This window comes from Triplophysa rosa, linkage group LG11 (assembly GCF_024868665.1).
Source record: "Triplophysa rosa linkage group LG11, Trosa_1v2, whole genome shotgun sequence".
Lineage (NCBI taxonomy): Eukaryota > Metazoa > Chordata > Actinopteri > Cypriniformes > Nemacheilidae > Triplophysa > Triplophysa rosa.
In genome coordinates, this window is record NC_079900.1 from 23,673,266 (window position 1) to 23,693,611 (window position 20,346).

The window sequence follows — 20,346 nt, forward strand, 5'->3', positions numbered from 1 at the left end:
CGCAACTGCAGTGAGCTAATGATTCAGATGGTCAGACTTGTACAGTACTGTATACTGCAAATGTAGCCATTGCTTTTCAATTTATTCCTTTTTTTACTTAACATCAATAGAAAAATACAAATATGATATGTTTACAATGCATAAATTAGCACGATATGTCTGCATACAAATCAGAATACATACGAAATGTACTGAATAGTATTAAAGGCCATTGTCTTTAATATTACTTTGCTTCCATCTACTGGTGTGGTCAGTCTCTTGCATGTATGGACACGAACCCTTTGCGCATTAGGACCCTGAACACAGCGGATTCAGTAAATATGGCAGACAGCGAAACATCGGCAGATGCTCGCAAACACAAGATTTTTCAGGAGCTTCTTAGGTAACTCGTCATTAATGACTTTATTTGAATTAAGGATGAAAATTTAGATGACTTTACTGATTCCTTCGTAATCTCACGTGAATATTTGTTATAGCAACACTTTGCTGCGCGTGCGTGTATGCAGCAAACTTTCATGCGTCAAGAAAAGGCAGATAACTGCTTAAATAAAACAAAACATGATTTTATAATCACACGTATCATAAAATATAGTAACTTGTACTATATTGTATACTTTGCTTCTTGTTGTAGTTCTAAATTCCACCTCAGTGTTATTACTTCCGCTTTCTGTGTTGTTGACGTCCAGTAGCGGCGTGGTTTGGTTTCAGAATGCCCAATAATGTTTACTGAGAAAGTGGTTGTCAAAAAGAAAAAAAAGTGATTTAGATGAAAATAATACAAATATAATCGTTTACCTGTTAAAGTTTAAGTCTGCAGTTTGTTTGTCAATCCTGTTAGCGGTGTTTGACACTTGATGTAGAGACACACCTTTAATACAAACATGTATCTTATAAAACATTAAAATTCATTAGATCATCTGACAAATATGAGCCAAAACATTTGTGGCTATGGCCCATATTGACAAACAGTCCAGTGTATTGTGACCACAATATCAAAACTTCATAAACCACATGTGCAGTCTGAGATCAGATGTCAGAGACTGTATAATGTTGTACACTTTGTGTTTATTAAATACATGTTTTGCTTGCAGTCCATCAGAACTGTTTCAGGCAAGATGCCAAAGTCATAAGATACCGGTGAAGGGTCAAAAAGATTTTCTGCCCAATGCTTCCGAGCATCAGAGGAGTCGACTACAGCAGAGTCTGGATGAACACTGGACGCTGCTGCAGGAGGAGAGAGTCGAGAGACTGTCAGTAAAACATCGCACAAATGATACATACTTGTGACATTACAGTAGACACAGTAGTCATTTATGATGACTACTGTGACTAACTACTGTCATCAAAACTGACTACTGATGACTACTTGTCATCAAAAGATGACAAGTAATCTTTTTATGTACTCCGCAGCAATATACTTTATGTGCTAAATGCATATTTAGATAAAAGCATCTGCCACATATTTGAGTGTAAATGTATTGTGTTCATTTTCTTATGGGTCTGAATAGGGGAAATCTTGTGAAAGCTGTATGGGTCTCTGAGGAAAGACGAGTGGAATTGCAGTCACCAGCGGTGAGTGAATGTCAAACATCATCTTACATCTAGTTAAGTCAAATGTATTTTTATAACGTGTTTTACAAATTGCATTGTGTCAAAGCTGTAAAAGTAATCTCATTTTAGTGTTACATCTGATGGTTTTTCCAGGGGAAGTTTTGGCACTCGATGGGTTTTTCAGATAGAGGAAAGCAGTGCCTACATGCTGAAGAGGCTCTCTACCTCATGGAATGTGTGAGTGTAGCTATTTAATATTCTAAATATTTAAAATAAAATCAAACCCAGTAATTAATCAAATATGCAGTACCGCATGACATACCAGCAACAAAAAGTAAACATGATGTCATGGATGATCAAATTTCTCCTGACATCTCCTCTTCTCTGTATCTGTGCAATATTTTCTGCTGGATTCAGGGGAATGTGCAGGTCTTCTACCGTGATCTTCCCTTGTCCATCCAGGAGGGATATGAACGATTCCTCTCTTCCGAAACTCTGACTGTTGACCAGTATCAGGTTAGTCTCTGTAGTCTCCTTGTGACCCGAACGAGAAACAATTCTTAAAGGTACACTCTGTCATTTTTTTTCTTAAGACTATAGTTTTGTCAAATACTTAAAATTATTTTGATCCATGAATGATGAGATCAGTGTTCGTGATTTTCTGTGTCTTTGGTGTGTTATAAGTTGCCCATGCATGTATTAGACAAGTAAAATTGCTGAAGTGTCGTAACAAAAGATGCATTCTATATAAAAGCGAATGCTCACCCAGACCTGCCTGAAACGCCTCGTGTAACCACACCCCCACAAATCCAGGTCAGTTCGTGGTGTGATTTGACTAAGACCGCCCAAATGTATACGCAAGTAAGGTGGGCGTACCTGGCAGTACAATTGCATTGGAACCTGATGTTCCAAATATGGGATGAGGCGTCACATTTCCGTCACACGCTTGCAGTATTCCACCAATCACTACGCACTGGTTAACTGGCCAATCATAGCACACCTCGCTTTTCAGAGCAATGAGCTTTGTAAAAAATCTGCTTGTTTCAGAGAGGCGGGGCAAAGAGGAGATACAAACATGCACGGTCTGTGGAAAATACAGCGTTTTGAACCTTAAATCGTGTATACACATTACATAACATCTAAAACAAACCATAATATTTTTTTTAGCCCTGTCATATCACCCCTTTAAATCACACCAGAAATAGGCGAATACAAGCAAAAGATAGTGTGAAACGGCAGCAACAGTTGCGTCTGTATGAGGTCCAAGACTCCTGCACCATTAAACATTTATAAGTGTTATTTATCGTCCTTGATATAGGTTTATGGACATTTGAAAAGGCTGGGGTATGTTGTGAACAGATTTGACCTCAGGTAATAACGTGAACTTTTATTTTGTAATATAAATTTTTGTTCAAGTTTGTGTACAGGCCTATAAAAAGTATTACAAATGATTTCTAAAAAGGAGCGTCATCTTTCACACAGTTCAGTGCCATCTGAATACGAGAGACAGCTCAATCTGCCAGCATCAGTAGACAGACAGAGAAAACCGGTGAAGAGGAAACGCAGTCAGAGTCCCGTCTCCAGGTACACGCAAACTCACTCGACTCACAAAATTCTTTTATTATTCTTCATAATCACTGTCGCCATCATCATGTGACCTCAGCGACAACCGCAGCACATCGCCGCTGGAGAAGACGACAGCTGAACACCAAAGTGAAAAGCAAGTTAAGTCCAATGAGTCACTAGCAGGCCAAACAACTCCAGATCAACCTCAGGGGGAGCTTATGGAGTCACTTCCAGCTCCAGAAGACTCTTCTGAAAGGACGTGGTGGACGGAAGAGCACATCCAACCTCCATCTGCCCAGTCCCAAACCAGAGCTCCTCGCTGGGACTTCAAAAACCTCTCTTTCCCAGACCTGGGCTCATGGTCACGTTCGGCCTGTCTGGAGTCTCCGGACCCGAGCCTGCTGCCTGGAGCTCTGGAGGTGGGCGACTGTCACATGACTCCGTGGCTGAGAAGACTCAACGTGAAGGAAGAGAAGCTGTCACGCCGGCAAAGGGACCGCCAGAGAGATCGAGATCGCTACCACAGGGATATTAATCGTGACCCCAAGGTACGGGACTGCGGGAACTGGGCGGAGTATATAAAGCTGATGGAGGAGAGGAGGAGACAACAGCAGAAGCAGAGACCTGCACACCTGTGGGAGAGGGAGGTGACGCCTCTGACTCAGCCTGGCCAGTGCACATCACACCGTAAGAACACACACTCCATCAACTTCCCTTTATAACTGTTAACATTAGGAATGGACATAAATAACACGCATATACAGCTGTGGAAAAAATGAAGAGACCATTCCACATTTTCATTTCAAATCAGCGTTTCTAGGTGTATTGTGGCCATTTCAGTGCAGTGTCTGTTGAATTTCAACAAAATCAAACCTCAGGAGTGACATAAAGTCATCCAACAGCAATGTGAAAGACTGACAGATAAATCCAGGTTATCACATAGAAATATTAATTTTGAACTTTTCTGTTATTTTCACCTGTTCTCTAGTTTTCATTTTCTGCAAATAAATGCAAATAGAAACATTATATAAATATTGTTAGTAGTTCACAGAATGAAATTTTACCTAAACACATACATATAAATAGTACATTTTAAAATGAAATAAATAGTCTCTGAATTGGTGTTTTAATTTTTTTCACAGCTGTATGTGTCAGTTGATATTTAAATTGTAAAGCTTTTTCTCCACTTAGGAGAAACCAAGTTTGTTATAGTTTACGAGAACTTAAACTAGACTTGTGTCACTGTTAAATAACACGATTAATCATGATCATTGTTTTGCATAATATTGTTATGGAGAGCAATTAAAAAATACTGTAAACATTTCTAAATAACCTATTAGCACAATTGTTTAGATTTCTCTGACATAACAGTAGTTTACTCTCTATTAATAAATCAAGATTAAGAATGCTTTAATGCAAACGTTGTCCATGGAAAGTATTAGATAGGTACATTTTCTGAAGAAAATGTGAGTGATGGTTTGTGGCAAACCGCGGAACTGGGTACTGGAGTGATAACACATTAAGCCACGAATTAATCTAACCAACCCCCATGTCTCTACGATGTTTTGATGCAGAGATAAACATATTGTTAAACGGTTGCTAGGCTAATGTGTTTGGTTGCTATGGGCGTGGGTTGGCATTTGCCAAGTGATGATACTCTAAGCTATGAGTGATACGAACCAACCCCCGTTTCTCTATAATGTTCTGATGCAGAGATATAGGTGTTGCTAAGCTAACTATGGTTATGGTTGCCTGAATAAAATGAGCCCACCCCCTTGTCTCTATGAAACTGTGTTGCATAGATATCCACCTGGACTTTTTATAATGGGAGTCTTATGGGATCGGTTTCTAGGTTGCTGTAAATGGTTGCTATGGGCATGGCTCAATATCTTCATAATGATCATGTGACACTGATTGGTTGCCTGAGTAAAATGAGCCCACCTCCTTGTCTCTAAGTGGTGGTACTGAGAAGATATTCAACACAGGACAGTTTTACGCCTTATATAGGCATGTTTCCTGTCAATGGGGAATTTTGGGTGGCTCTTACACTCGAGGGGTGCAACTTACACCCCATTGTGAGTGATGTTCTTACAGAGCCTGATAGTCTCTTCAAATGTGGTAACCCGCACATTTCTACGAAATCCTCGCTCGGAGCTACGACCCGTCAAAGTTGGGCGCAATGTTAAGTCTATTCAGTTCAATTCAATTCAATTTTATTTATATAGCGCTTTTCACAATGTGCATTGTTCCAAAGCAGCTTTACAGGAGCAAATAAGAAAAACAGAAAGGTAAAACACAGCACAGTGCATGGTGTTTATAGACCAAGCAAGATCATTATAATAAATAATATCTAATAAATAAATGAATAAATAAATGCAGTCTCCCGGTGAGCAAGCCAACACTGCACTGCTCTGCTGTGGCGAGGAACCCAAACTCCAATGATGAATAATGGAGAAAAAAAAACCTCGGGAGAAACCAGGCTCAGCCGGGAGGGCCAGATCTCCTCTGACGTGTCATAGCTGCACTCAGTGACCCCGACCAAAGCCACCGAGCAACGTCCACGAAGAACAGGGAGAGCCCACGAGCCGCGACCCAGGAAGCCCCACCCGCCGAAACCGTGCAGGTCCAACCCGGTCCCATTCCGCGATCAACAACAGACAACAGAGGAACAACCAGGGAAAAGTAGTAATGGCATAATTAACTTTATTCCTCTGTTGTCCGACATCGACCACAAAACAAGACCAACCAGACCAGACCCACACAGTCCCAACAAATGAAACGCCCCGAACCACAACCAACAAGCCCCCCCACTCCCTACAACACCCACCCAGCTACCTCCAATCAAAGTCACTGAGTGCAGCCATAACTTCAAACTGCTGTCATGTGATGTAAGTTTAGCATTAAATACCAAGTATTGTAAATTTAGCATTTATGTGACAGGTAGTCCGTCTTTGCTCTCGGTTGGGGATGGAATTGTCTGAGCTGGGCCGGCCAGATGGTCGCCTTTTTCTTGGGTGGTGATGGAATTGCCTTGGATGGAGCTGGATGGTCAGTCAGTCCGCAGGCTCTCGCAGGAGGATGGCACGGGATTTTCCGATGTAGCTGGCGTAATCTCTAGTTGTGGATGGGCATATGACGTTCATCTGGGCCTGGCGGAATCTCTCCCTACCTCGGGATGGGCATCCCGAGGCGAGGGCAGAAACAGAAAGAGAATAATTAGCGTAGCTGCTGTTCATTAGCTATGTATTAGTGAATGCTTGGCTGAAAAGATGTGTCTTTAATCTAGATTTAAATTGGGAGAGTGTGTCTGACCCTCGAATAGTATCGGGGAGGCTATTCCAGAGTTTAGGTGCTACGTATGAGAAAGCTCTACCCCCTTTGGTGGATTTAGTTATTCTAGGTGTTATCAAAAGTCTGGAGTTTTGAGATCTTAGAGAGCGTGATGGGTTGTAGTGTGGTAGAAGCTCTGTTATGTAGGTAGGGGCTAAACCGTTTAAGGCTTTATAAGTAATTAAAAGAACTTTAAAGTCAATACGATACTTAATGGGTAACCAGTGAAGGGTTGATAACATTGGGGTTATGTGATCGTATTTTCTGGACCTGGTTAGAACTCTGGCAGCTGCATTCTGAACTAACTGTAGTTTGTTTATTGATGCTGCAGGACAACCACTAAGCAGTGCATTACAGTAGTCAAGTCTTGAGGTCACAAATGCATGAATAAGCTTCTCTGCGTCAGCCACACATAAAATATTTCGCAATTTGGCAACATTTCTAAGGTGGAAGAAGGCTGTTTTTGTGACATTTGAGATGTGATTTTTAAATGACAGGTTGCTGTCTAATATAACGCCGAGGTCTTTAACTGTATTTGTTGGAGTAACAGTGCAGCCTTCAATTTGCAGGTCATAATCCGAAATATTCTGCTCACGTGTCTTTGGTCCGATAAGTAATATTTCTGTTTTATTAGAATTTAAAAGAAGGAAATTACAAGTCATCCAATGCTTTATATCGTCGATGCACTCTGCCAATTTGGATAGTTGGAAGGAATCATCTGGTCTTGATGAGATATATAGCTGAGTATCATCTGCATAACAGTGGAAGCTAATTCCATGTTTTCTAATAATGTTTCCAAGGGGCAGCATGTATATGGAGAATAGCAAGGGTCCTAAAACCGATCCCTGAGGTAATCCATAATTTACTTGCGTTAGATTTGATGATTCCCCATTTAAATGGACAAATTGATGTCTGTCTGATAAGTAAGATCTGAACCATTGTAGTGCCTGTCCCTGAATACCGGTATAATTGTGTAAGCGATCTAGAAGTATTTTATGGTCTACAGTATCGAACGCAGCACTAAGGTCGAGCAGGACTAGGAGTGAGATGTTACCTTTATCTGATGCTATAAGCAGGTCGTTTGTAATTTTAACGAGCGCAGTTTCAGTACTATGATGCGGTCTAAAGCCTGACTGGAATTTTTCGTGTATGTCATTATTTTGTAAGAAAGAGCACAACTGAGTGGACACTACTTTTTCTAGTATTTTAGACAGGTAAGGGAGATTTGAAATCGGTCTATAGTTTCCTAGTTCATTGGGGTCTAAGTTTGGTTTCTTGATAAGAGGCTTAATGACGGCCAGTTTAAAGGCTCCTGGGACATGGCCTAGATTAATTGACGAGTTGATAATGTTATAAATGGGCTCAATTGCAACGGGTAATAACTCTTTTAATAATTTAGTTGGTATGGGGTCTAATAAGCAAGTTGTAGGTTTAGATGTTGCAATAAGTTTAATTAAATCTTCCTGTTTTATAGGTGAAAAACACTGTAGCCTTTCTTTTGGGGCGATGGTTGGTACTAATTTATAGGACAGACTTGGAGGTTGAGTTTTTACTATTTTGTCTCGTATGTTTTTGATTTTCTCTGTAAAAAAATTCATGAAATCATTGCTACCAAGGTGCGGCGGAATACCCAGGTCAGGTGAAGTCTGTTTATTTGTTAGTTTAGCAACTGTACTAAATAAAAACCTTGGATTGTTTTTGTTAGTTTCTATGAGGTTACGGAGGTGCTCAGCCTTTGCTGCTTTTAGTGCCTTTTTATAACAGTTTGCACTCTCTTTCCACGCAATTTTAAAGACCTCTAATTGGGTTTGTTTCCATTTGCGCTCCAGTTTACGTGTTTCTCTTTTAAGGGCGCGAGTGGTGCTATTGTACCATGGTGCTGCGTTTTTCTCATTAATCTTTTTTGACTTCATAGGTGCGACAGCTTCTAATGTATTAGAGAAAATAGTACCCAATTTGCTGGTCATGTCATCGAGCGATTCTGTATTTATTGGTATGTTATTAAAGGAGTCAGATCTGGCAAGCTCTTTGCGAAACTATCTTTAGTAGTCGAGGTAATTGTTCTGAGGCTAATAGCGAGTGATCCGATAAAAATAAATTATCGGTGCGTTTAAGGACGATTTTTGGTATGGGATATACTTAAGGATATGTTTTACCCTCGGTGAATAACAGTTTAAAACACAAGTCTTAAGATATAACAAGAATAAACGATGTATTAAGAATAAGTTTGAAAGAGCTCCGACTCAAACCACGCGCTCTCAGCAAACAGGAAGTGACGTCTGTCTGTCTGTATCATAAAAAGTCTATGGGATTTTTCGGGTGTTTTTTCCCCCCCTATCGAACACCCCCCACCCGAACGCTTCTAAAAGTCATAGCACACCATTCCTCAATGGGCCGCTCGATTTGAGCCCTCAGTCATGGGTCTACGATAAAAACTGCGGGACAAGTTGCGCAAACTTCTGGCGGAACAAGAATAATAAGAAGTATGAGGCAATAGTAATAGTGAGCTTTTTTCAAAAGCATCACTAATAACATCAACAATATTCCGCAATAAAAGTTACCATGGTGTGGAAAATGTCTAAACATGTCTAAAACAAATAAATTGTATTTAATTTAAACTTAAACTAAACTAAAAGTAGAAATAAAGTTTGAGGCACTAAAACGATTAAGGCCCAATCCCAATTCTATTTTCTACCCCTTCGCCTACCCCTCGCCCCTTCCACTTGCCCCTTGAAACAAAGTGGCAAGGGGAAGGGTTACAAATTTTCCACTAAGAAATGAGACACTACTCCTACACTGGTATACGTCATCATACGTCGTTGCTAGCTCCTAACGTTACGTCAGAGGACATGCGCCGATGCACCGGGTATATGACATAAAAATATATTTTCTAATATCGTGGAATCAGTGCTATCCGCTAGCAAACTTCAGCGATTTTTTTTGCAAACGTTAAAAGAACATCACCGTAAATACAAACACAAGATTGAATGTAACATACATAAAATGAAAAATTGTCATGAAAATCCTTATTAATGGCAAAAATGACTTACATTTGGGTCTGCTTGCTCGAGTGAGCAGCCATGTTGGAAATTTCTCTTAGCCCTTCGTTTGAAGTGAGGTACCGAAAAAACGCACCAAACGGAGGGGTAGGGGAAAGTGTAGGGGTAAGGGGTAGAATTGGGATTGGGCCTAACTAAACATAAAAACTAAATTAAAACAGAATAAAAGTAAATGAAACAGATCTATAAACGGGTAAATAAAACGAAATGGCTAAAAATTAACATGAACTTTAATTAAAATAACAAATAAAGGCGAATTCAAAATATATATATATAAAGGTATAAAACTGGAAAACAATTATAACTAAACATTTTGTATATCCTGTTGTTGGTGCAGGTGAAGTGCTGGAGCGGATCAGCATTATCAAATCTTCAAGCTGGTGGGAGGGTGTTTCCAGGTATATATAACTTACTGTCTGTTCTTTTAAGCCATTGAGCAACACGTCATATTGATTAAATGTAATTTATTACTGACAGCTCAATTTTTAATTGTCACTATCGCGTGTGTTTTCTCAGAGCACCCCCGGCTGACCAGTGGAAGATTAGCTTTGATGTTTACCAGCCGGACACGGTGGCCGAATTTAAAAAGAGCCACCCCGGAAAGCCCTACAGCCGCATTTGTGTGTGCAGGTAAACACACGGACACAATGCCTTCATATGAGAGAGTCTCTTGAGTTATGATATGTATTATGATGCACACAATCAGTGTTTGCTGCTGGTAAAGAACAAGCATTTCATCATTTTGATTTAGTCTTGTCAAAGCTGGAACACAAGACTGTGAATGCAGACAATAGCAATGGCTAAGAAAATATGTGAAATATTTCAAATGAAAACGAATAAGGATTAAACATTTACTGTATTTAAACTACACTGAAAAAAGAACTTGTATTATTTAAGTAAAATGTGCTGCTATAATTTAAGTACAATTTACTAACCAGAATAAAGTAAATTCTACTTATTAAATACATTAATCTAAATATTACTAAGTAAAAATATAGTAAAAATATTACTAAGTCAAAAAAGAAGGTTACGTAAAAAAAAAAAACATGTGTCTAACTCAAACGTCACGGTTCACTTCCTTCCAAATTGAAATATACTATTTTTTACAACATAGATGGTCAAGTGAGAAGGGACTGGTGGTCTCTGTAGTGGCATTAGCACAGTTACTGCTCAATTAAAAGTAAAAATGTAACACACTTCATGACTAATATTATATAACCTCCCTCAGCCTAGGCACAAGCACCCCTCTTCCCAACAACGATAACCACTTCAAAAACCCAAACTTAAAAATAATAGCAAAACTCTCCTAAATCTCAAAGCTAAATCAACAAAAAACATTTTCTTTTAACTGAAAAACACTTAAAATGACAGTTAATCTGGAAATTAATCTCCTAATGCAGTCAGATGCAAAGCATGCTGGGAACTACATATCAACTGTCAAGGTAGTTATATCTACAAAAATGATTTATGTAGTCTCAACACAAAATAAATAAGTAAACTTAATTTGACCCATTTAAATGGGTTTCACATACTAAAATTGAGTTGTTAAAATTAAAATGACTCAAACAAAATAATTAAAATCTTAACGACCAAAATGTGTAGATTTTATTCCCAAGATTTTTGTTATTTTAACTCAATTTTTTTTGTTTAAAACAGGAACATAATTCTATTAAGTACATTTTAATAATGTCTTCATAAAATCTACTAAGGCACATAATCATTTTTTTTCAGTGTAGTTGTACAGGTCTGACTTATTTATGATTTTATTTGACCTAAAAATACAGATCAATAATAGGGCTGTAATGATACAATCAGCTCACGATTCAGATACTGGGTTCACCATATATTATACATTTTCAAAATATTGCAGCAGCTCTCATTGTCGTCCTGTCACAGTTTCGACGGTCCTGTACCTGATCTGCGCATCATGAAGCAGTTGTCCTGCCAAAGTGGAGATGTCCCAGTGACGTTTGCGGCGGTGGACCACGGAGACATCTCCTTTTACTGCTTCAAGAACTTCCGACTGCCCTCAGATGTGTATTAAACTTTTAGGAGTGAACGCATCCACATTTCAGATGAATTGCATCTAATTGCATAAATGTTCATCTCAGGGTATTCATGTGATTTTATTAAAAAGAATTGTGCCATGCTTCATTTTTACTGTTACAATAACACCAGCAGACACTGTATGTCATTTATATGCCAGCGTAGTTTAAGCAACCCGGGTTCATTCAAGGCTCAAGCTTTGTTTTTATGGTCCTAGTGTATTTGTGTGCTTCATATTGCCTTGGTTTACCTGTATTCACATCGATGGTCATTCTTTATTTAGATTCGGTTCAGTTGCAGTTTACAGTAATATTTGGAATGGTGAATGCTTGGCACGTTGCTTAAATGGTAATAAAGCAATCATTCGGATGCCATGTGCTTATATTGTGTATTTCTCTAGCTGCTGGAAGAATGTACTAAGGCGCATCTTTGGGAAGTCCGAGTTCTTGAAGGTTGTTGAATTATTGGTGTTCACCTTCTGAAACAATGAAACAGAACTCGGGTGTCTATTGGTATGGAATCAATGTAGGTTCTTTTTAATGGACTTTGATGTTGACCTTTGGGGTTCCTCTTGGCCAAAGATTCTGTAAAACCTGTTAGATGTGAGAAAGATTGTGACCGTACAACCTTTTGAATGGATGGTACGTTTGCATTTCAAAGCCTTATTTTTATTAGCGGGATGCTCCCTATCTGGTTCTTTTGTGCTTGCGCTATCAATAAATCTAATGGTTTTTGAAGAATGACGACCAGGTCAACTGGCTTTCAGTATTTAAGTGGTTTGTGTGATTAATTATATTCACACAATACAAACAAGTGCACCAGTATTGTCAATGTAATTACATGCTGTTTGTCATATAAAACCAGCCAACAGAACTCAATTTAAGTGAAATATGAGGCCTTTTATGATGAAAATGTGTGTTTAAAACAAAACAAGAAACAGCAATACATGCATAGGTTGAAATGGAAAACACTCCATATGCTTTGGTTGCATGGAATCAACGTCCTACAGTTCATGCAGGTCATGCATATAAATCATAAACGCATACATCATACGACACAACTTTCATTATTGCTAATCAAGTTCTGTACAAGCACACTCCATATTTCACTGACGCCTCTGGAAGTCTATACTGAGTCAATAAAGCTGTCGTATTTTACAATGATTCCTTTTAACCACACGTATGGGTGTTTGGGCAGGTGTCTATTAATCATTTTTAAATTCCTGATCAATTCAAGTTGTTTTTTTACACGATTTACAGAAATAATGTTGTTTTTATTTATTGAACTTGTTCTTTATTTTAAGCATGAAAAATGCCGACAAAGACATGATGTCAGCTTTTGACATACTTTTCTTGCACATATCTTATTGTAGTTAAACTACAAGCACAGGAGGAGGTGGGGCATGTGTTTCACTCAGTGCATAAATATGAGTGAATAACAGTAATCTGTGCAAGACTCCATCGTCGTACAGGAAACTTCACTTTGGAATCTTTGCACACTTTACCATGTACCTGCACTGGATAATATTTTCTCTTGCGTTCGGTGAGTTTTTTGAAGCCTAACACTTATTAAACACTGAAACTTGAAAATGGAGTTGTTTTCAGTTTTGTTAGATTACTGGATAAACGTGTTATCGGAGAAAAACAGAAGTGATGTTCTTTTTGATCTCGTGTGTAGGTTGGGTGAGCGCCGCTGGTAACTGCAGTTATAAGAGTCTTATAGAACATCTTGGCTTGGATGGTGATAACGTTCAGATGAAGTCCATGAGGCCTGTGTATAACTGGAGAACCCCTACCAAAGCTTTTGTGGACCTGTATGTGACCTCCATCACAGATGTGGTATGAGTCCAGCATGATTTACATCCATTCGCATTTTCCTCCATGTGACGTCACATGCTGTTGTGTAGGTCAACACTTTTTTCCTTTTAATCTACAGAATGAAAAAGCCCAAAGCATTTCAACACAAATTACATATGAATCTGTAAGTATTGCATGAGCAGAAGTTCAAGATCTTTGTCTTGTTTTCCACTGCAGATATTTACATCAGGACTTCATAGCAAACATAATAGATCAGAAAAGATCTATAATCAAAATCATTTTCTTTTTCTGAATTTATTATTTCAAGCGTTTGGGTGAAATGATCGTTTGTGTTTCATTCTGTGAACTACTAACAATATTTCTCCCAAATTGCAAATAAAATGATTGTTTCTATTTGCATTTGTTTGCCGGTTAAAATAACAGAAAAGACACTCTGTATTTTTCAGACCTCAAATACTAAAAAGAAAACAAGTTCATATTCAAGTTTAAGCAATACACTTGTAATATTTCTACATGGAAAGTTCTAAAATGATTTTTTGGTATGATAACATGGATTTTGATCCGTTTTCATGCGTATCGTCATGCTGTCAGTCTTTCATATTGCTGTTGGATGACTTTGTCACTCCTGAGGTTTGATTTTGTTGAAATTCATCAGACACTGGACTGGACACATTACAACTAGAAACGCTGAATAAATGAACATTTGTAACGGTCTCTTTTCCGTGGCTGTACATAATACCATGTATATACTGTAGTAACTGCCTAAATGTATGTAAAGCTGCTTTGCAAAATTGTGAAAAGCACTTTAAATGAAATTGAATTGAATAGAATTTTACACCTACATTTACTACATTTTGATGTGTTTTTATACACATTTTTATAACTTAATACCTTAAACCATCTTGCTTATCAAGTAAATGTGCCTTCATTTGAGAATTAAGAAATGCTACACAAGCAGTTTTCTTGTTTGCTGTATATTATGAATGTTTGAATTATGAATGTTTTATACGATATATTGCCCATTGGCCGTTTTGTTCTGCACTGGTTATTGAAAACTCCAAATTGGTCAAGCACTAGTTATATTCAGTGTTAACTTCATGACTCATATCTTTGCAGGGATGGGTCAGTGAATTTACAAAGTGGAGCGAACGTGACTTTTGTGGGATCTGTATGTTGTCGGTTGAAAAAGATAAGATCTGGATTCCAGACATTGTCTTCACTGAAAGGTCTGTAGTTTGTAGTAATGTGAGAATGACTTGCCATCTTGGTCACATTTTAATTGAGTTTTCAGGGAATTAAGGCAACAGAGTTCATTGTGCATTACAGAACGTACTCCTGAGAGAGCATTTATTGAAACTGAGCTGCAAAAATGGGTTTCAACCCCACATTTAGAAGTTGTTGTTTTTTTAAGTCACAGCAGCAAAACTTGTTTAATTTCAAGAGTCAGGGGGTGGGTAATGGTTTTTTGTAAACTAAACATTATGAATAGAAAAAGTAATAAAAATGTATGGCATGACCCAATTCATGAAAATAACCCATTTTTGCATCTTTCGTATAATGTGACCAAATTCGTTGTGTCTGTGCTCGTAGTATCGCATTGAATAATGTTGTTTTTTCTTGTTAGTATCAAGACAGACTTTGCAACTATACAAAATCCATACGTAAAGTTGATCAGTTATGGTTTGATAGCCCAGTTTGAAACTTTAGCTGTGACCAGCACTTGTAAGATAGACTTGATCAAGTTTCCCTTTGATGTCCAAACCTGCTCTCTGACCATTCATTCTCCAATGCATCCAGGTACATCTGAAACCCACATGTCAATGTCTGCAAATATGAATTGTAACCTTCCGTATTGTCCGACATTACTCTCATACTGATGTCTATTGGTGATTTCATTTTCTTTCAGCTATGGAGCTTACACTTGACCCATATTCTGATGCATCAGTCCTGACGTCCAGCTCCAAAAAGGCCTTTCAAACTCAGGGCGAGTGGGAACTCCTCAATATAAATATGTCGAAAGCCAATGCGAGCACTCTACACAGCCTACAGGATCAGCTGATATATACGGTACAGGACAGAAAAAATGCCAATGCTCTCTTGACAATAGCAGATTGTTTTATTTTGTTTTCAATGCTGCGCCTAACATTTTTGACGCACAAAAATCGACGCATTAAAAATTGAACTGGGTCATCTATAAAATATTAACAGAATCTCACAAGAACTTCTTAAAAGCTTTAATTCATGTATTTCACTGCTCCATTGTTAAGACCGTTTGTGTTTTTCAGTTCACCATGAAAAGGAGACCTCTACTGTACGTCATCACCTTCATATCACCTGTGTTTTGCTTTCTTGTGTTGGACGTGGCCTCCTTCTTCATCGATGCGGGCGGAGGAGAGAAGCTGAGCTTTAAGGTCACTTTGCTGCTGTCCATTTCTGTGTTGCTGCTCATTCTTAATGACAAGCTGCCATCCACCGCCAATGAAGTCCCATGGATTGGTGAGTCTAACAAGTATCAACACATAACAAAATAAAGTACAATGCAGTTAAGAATGCAATGTTTATTGAAAAACAAAATTGTTTAAAATGATTTATAAGAATCATTAATAGGACCGAATATCAAGAAACAAGTTTCACATGATAGAGACACCAAGGTTGCCAAAAGGTCATTATATAGTGAAGTAAATATATATTCTATATATATTCATAGAACATAAAAGAGAGAAGAAAATATTCACGAAAATTCTGGCACAAGATGTTAAAGACTTATTGTGTCTGTGGACTATTGTTAGTCGCTCTCAAAAATAAAGGTGCTTAAAAGGTTCTTCACAGCGATGCCATAGAAGAACCATTTCTGGTTCCGAACCATCTCTTTCTTACCTTTTTATAATCTGAAGAAGCTTTTTTCTCCACAAAGAACCTTTTGTGAGACAGAAAGGTTCTTCAGATGTTAAAGGTTCTTTATAGAACCATCTAGACAAAAAAGGTTCTTCTATGGCATGTATTTTTAAGAGTGAAGGGTTGGGTATTGTTTGAATTTTATCGATTCCAATTCTTATCGATTCCGATTCTTATCGATTCCCAGTTTTGATTCCAAAGTTGAAGTAAAACATTTAGACATCAACCTGTATGGTCATTTGGCCTGCTTATTGACTGGTTTGCAATATATACAGTATATATACTGTATATGAAGAGTTTGGTTCAAAAATGAGATAACTCAGTCATAATAACAAGAAAAATACAGCTTACTAACACAAGACAACACAACAAAAACATGATAACATACATGATTTTTGACATTTTTGAAAAACGGAATTATCTCATTTTGGAACCAAACTCTTCATATATATATACACTCACCTAAAGGATTATTAGGAACACCATACTAATACGGTGTTTGACCCCCTTTCGCCTTCAGAACTGCCTTAATTCTACGTGGCATTGATTCAACAAGGTGCTGAAAGCATTCTTTAGAAATGTTGGCCCATATTGATAGGATAGCATCTTGCAGTTGATGGAGATTTGTGGGATGCACATCCAGGGCACGAAGCTCCCGTTCCACCACATCCCAAAGATGTTCTATCGGGTTGAGATCTGGTGACTGTGGGGGCCATTCTAGTACAGTGAACTCATTGTCATGTTCAAGAAACCAATTTGAAATGATTCGAGCTTTGTGACATGGTGCATTATCCTGCTGGAAGTAGCCATTAGAGGATGGGTACATGGTGGTCATAAAGGGATGGACATGGTCAGAAACAATGCTCAGGTAGGCCGTGGCATTTAAACGATGCCCAATTGGCACTAAGGGGCCTAAAGTGTGCCAAGAAAACATCCCCCACACCATTACACCACCACCACCAGCCTGCACAGTGGTAACAAGGCATGATGGATCCATGTTCTCATTCTGTTTACGCCAAATTCTGACTCTACCATTTGAATGTCTCAACAGAAATCGAGACTCATCAGACCAGGCAACATTTTTCCAGTCTTCAACTGTCCAATTTTGGTGAGCTCGTGCAAATTGTAGCCTCTTTTTCCTATTTGTAGTGGAGATGAGTGGTACCCGGTGGGGTCTTCTGCTGTTGTAGCCCATCTGCCTCAAGGTTGTGCGTGTTGTGGCTTCACAAATGCTTTGCTGCATACCTCGGTTGTAACGAGTGGTTATTTCAGTCAAAGTTGCTCTTCTATCAGCTTGAATCAGTCGGCCCATTCTCCTCTGACCTCTAGCATCAACAAGGCATTTTCGCCCACAGGACTGCCGCATACTGGATGTTTTTCCCTTTTCACACCATTCTTTGTAAACCCTAGAAATGGTTGTGCGTGAAAATCCCAGTAACTGAGCAGATTGTGAAATACTCAGACCGGCCCGTCTGGCACCAACAACCATGCCACGCTCAAAATTGCTTAAATCACCTTTCTTTCCCATTCTGACATTCAGTTTGGAGTTCAGGAGATTGTCTTGACCAGGACCACACCCCTAAATGCATTGAAGCAACTGCCATGTGATTGGTTGATTAGATAATTGCATTAATGAGAAATTGAACAGGTGTTCCTAATAATCCTTTAGGTGAGTGTATATATACGTATATATACAGATATACACGTATTAATGAGCACCGTTTTGTGTATATATACACATAGCAACCATGTTTTGTCTGATTTAATACAATTTGTATTACCATAGCTTAACTGCATCATGGTTAAACTGTAGTTAATATAATGAAACTATGGTAAATTTGTGGTTCCTGTGCTTTATCACAAGTTAACACATGCACATTTCTGAAGAGATCCACACAGGAATTGATAAGAGGAATTGAAATTTTAATTCCAAGTATCCGATTCCTATTCCTTTTGATTTCGATTCCTAATCGATTCCCAACCCTAATTGTTAGCCATTAGTTGTGAAAGACAGAAATGTATTGAAACGATCAAAAGATAATTTGCTGTATGTATCTTCACTGCAGGGGTCTATTGCATTGCGATTTTCATTCTCATTGGCATCAGCATTCTGGAGACCATCCTTGTGAATTTTTTAATGGCTGAAGGAGAGCAGATTCAGAGTCCAGAGCCACCCGTGGATTCCTCATCTGCTGTTACTGGTGAGTATTTACCCAACATATAACTATGATGATCTCTTTGCACAGCTCATGTAATATTTCACCATGGATTTACTAAGCAGACGGACAACAAGTCTAAAGAGACCTTGTGACCTCTAATGTTGCTGTATGCCAGAATCAATTCAGAATTAATCTAGACCCAGGCTTTATTTCTCCCTTCACAAATACGGTAAAAGACATCAACAGCCCATCGGATTCAGCGTCAGACAGGAATGACAACCAGTCTCATATCCTTGGTTCTCTGAAGCAGATCCTCAAGAAGCCTTACACTGTGACCCATGAGAATCGAGTGGAGAGAAGATGCCTGTACTGGACCAGAGCCGCCCAGATAATAAACATTATCTTCTTGATTCTTTACATCATCACCATTATTGTGCTTCTAGCAATCATTTATAACGCTTGGTTCACAGAGTAAATTCAGCTGCTCTTTATTGATGAGCTAACTTTCTGCATGGTTTGAAAAGATCATTAAGAAATATAGATTTGTCAGTTATACATGTGCAAAATAAAAAATGATGACATTATTTTTTGCAATAAATAAACTTTTAGGCTTTTTATAGAAAGCAATACATATTTTACTAAATACACTCTAAAAAATGCTATATGTTGAAATAGGCAAACCTAACCGATGCGTTTTACATTTATGCTGGGTTGATTTAGCCCAAACACTTAATCCTGTCGGTTTGTCCTTTTTTGACCCAACAATGGCTTGAAAAGTGCATGTATTGTATTCATTTATATTCACCAAAACAATTATCTTGACAAAAAGTCTTTAATTCCACCAACAGCAAATAATAGCCTATTAATCTTTTAAGTCGTTTTATTTTTTTAGACTCAACAAGAGTGTAACCTTTGAAGTGTTGCTGTTGTTATCCAAACAATAATACGTTTTGGAGATTTCTCAGTAGTTTGACTTAAAGAATCAGATGAGCTATAGATAAGATTTTCTATATTTTATTTTATATTGTCTTTACCGTAATCGCATTTGGATCGGTTACTCCTAGATATGTCAACTGTATCGATGTCCTCATTTTGTCTTTCTCCTGTAAAATTAGGGCTGTCACGATTATTAAATAATCGTCTCATCGCGATTGTTTGACCTCATCGCCATGATTTCGGATCATCGCAATTATCGCACATCTCTATAGAAGACACTAGGGGGAACTGTAGTGCATCTGCATATTGCATATTTTAGTGTATATATTGTTACTAAAGCATGGTAATACTTGTAAAATGTACCACCACAACACAATTACTTAAAAAAAAAACCTAAAACATATACAAATTACCTGCAGTACAATTTAATATTATTTAAGCAAATCTCAGTGTGAAAACCAGTCTACCAAAATTTCATTAACACACAAGTAAAATTTTACTGTAGTCTTGCAAGTGAGAAAAAAAACAGACTAGAAGCTTTTCTATGACTGATAGTATTTTAATGGTGGCTTCAATTCACACCTGATCAATTTACTTCATTTACAAGTATTTGGTGGTTGTATTATTGACAGGTAAAAGCCTAAACCTTAAATATATGATGATCCAATTTTTTCCGTTGTATTTCCAAGAAAAAAACATAGTCTTGTATTCAGAACAATATGGTCATTTAAATCGCTGAATCAAAAATGAATGAGAATTAAATGTCAAAGCCCTAAAACAGGCAATTAATCGCCATAATCGCAATGATTTATTAGACAATTAATCGTCAATCAAATTTCATAATCGTGACAGCCCTATGTAAAATGTCAAATCTTATTCAATGTCTACTTCGTGTCTTATTGTATACTCTGTACGGGTGTTCAAATGCAGACATAGATTTAAATGAACGAAACTGACAAATGCAAGTAAATTCACACAAGGTAATTG

The 20,346-nt window shown here is 38.0% G+C and overlaps 2 protein-coding genes across 3 annotated transcripts; both read left to right on the plus strand.

Moving 5' to 3' along the window:
* Window positions 1-277: 277 nt before the first annotated feature.
* Window positions 278-13,008, plus strand: tsen54 (TSEN54 tRNA splicing endonuclease subunit). The gene is made up of 11 exons (XM_057346181.1): window positions 278-382; window positions 1,092-1,250; window positions 1,509-1,572; window positions 1,705-1,788; window positions 1,969-2,067; window positions 2,870-2,922; window positions 3,034-3,135; window positions 3,215-3,804; window positions 9,844-9,904; window positions 10,023-10,136; window positions 11,403-13,008. The coding sequence occupies exons 1-11, from the start codon at window positions 321-323 to the stop codon at window positions 11,548-11,550; spliced, it is 1,536 nt and encodes a 511-aa protein (XP_057202164.1). The 5' UTR covers window positions 278-320; the 3' UTR covers window positions 11,551-13,008.
* Window positions 12,987-20,051, plus strand: LOC130561697 (5-hydroxytryptamine receptor 3A-like). Of its 2 annotated transcripts, XM_057346182.1 has the most exons (9): window positions 12,987-13,094; window positions 13,230-13,390; window positions 13,488-13,532; window positions 14,486-14,595; window positions 14,994-15,166; window positions 15,276-15,436; window positions 15,655-15,865; window positions 18,331-18,465; window positions 18,660-20,051. In XM_057346182.1, the coding sequence occupies exons 1-9, from the start codon at window positions 13,058-13,060 to the stop codon at window positions 18,896-18,898; spliced, it is 1,272 nt and encodes a 423-aa protein (XP_057202165.1). In that variant the 5' UTR covers window positions 12,987-13,057; the 3' UTR covers window positions 18,899-20,051. The 2 variants fall into 2 exon arrangements, with proteins under 2 accessions (XP_057202165.1, XP_057202166.1); XM_057346183.1 differs by lacking the exons at window positions 18,331-18,465; window positions 18,660-20,051 and adding an exon at window positions 17,316-17,934.
* Window positions 20,052-20,346: the final 295 nt, after the last annotated feature.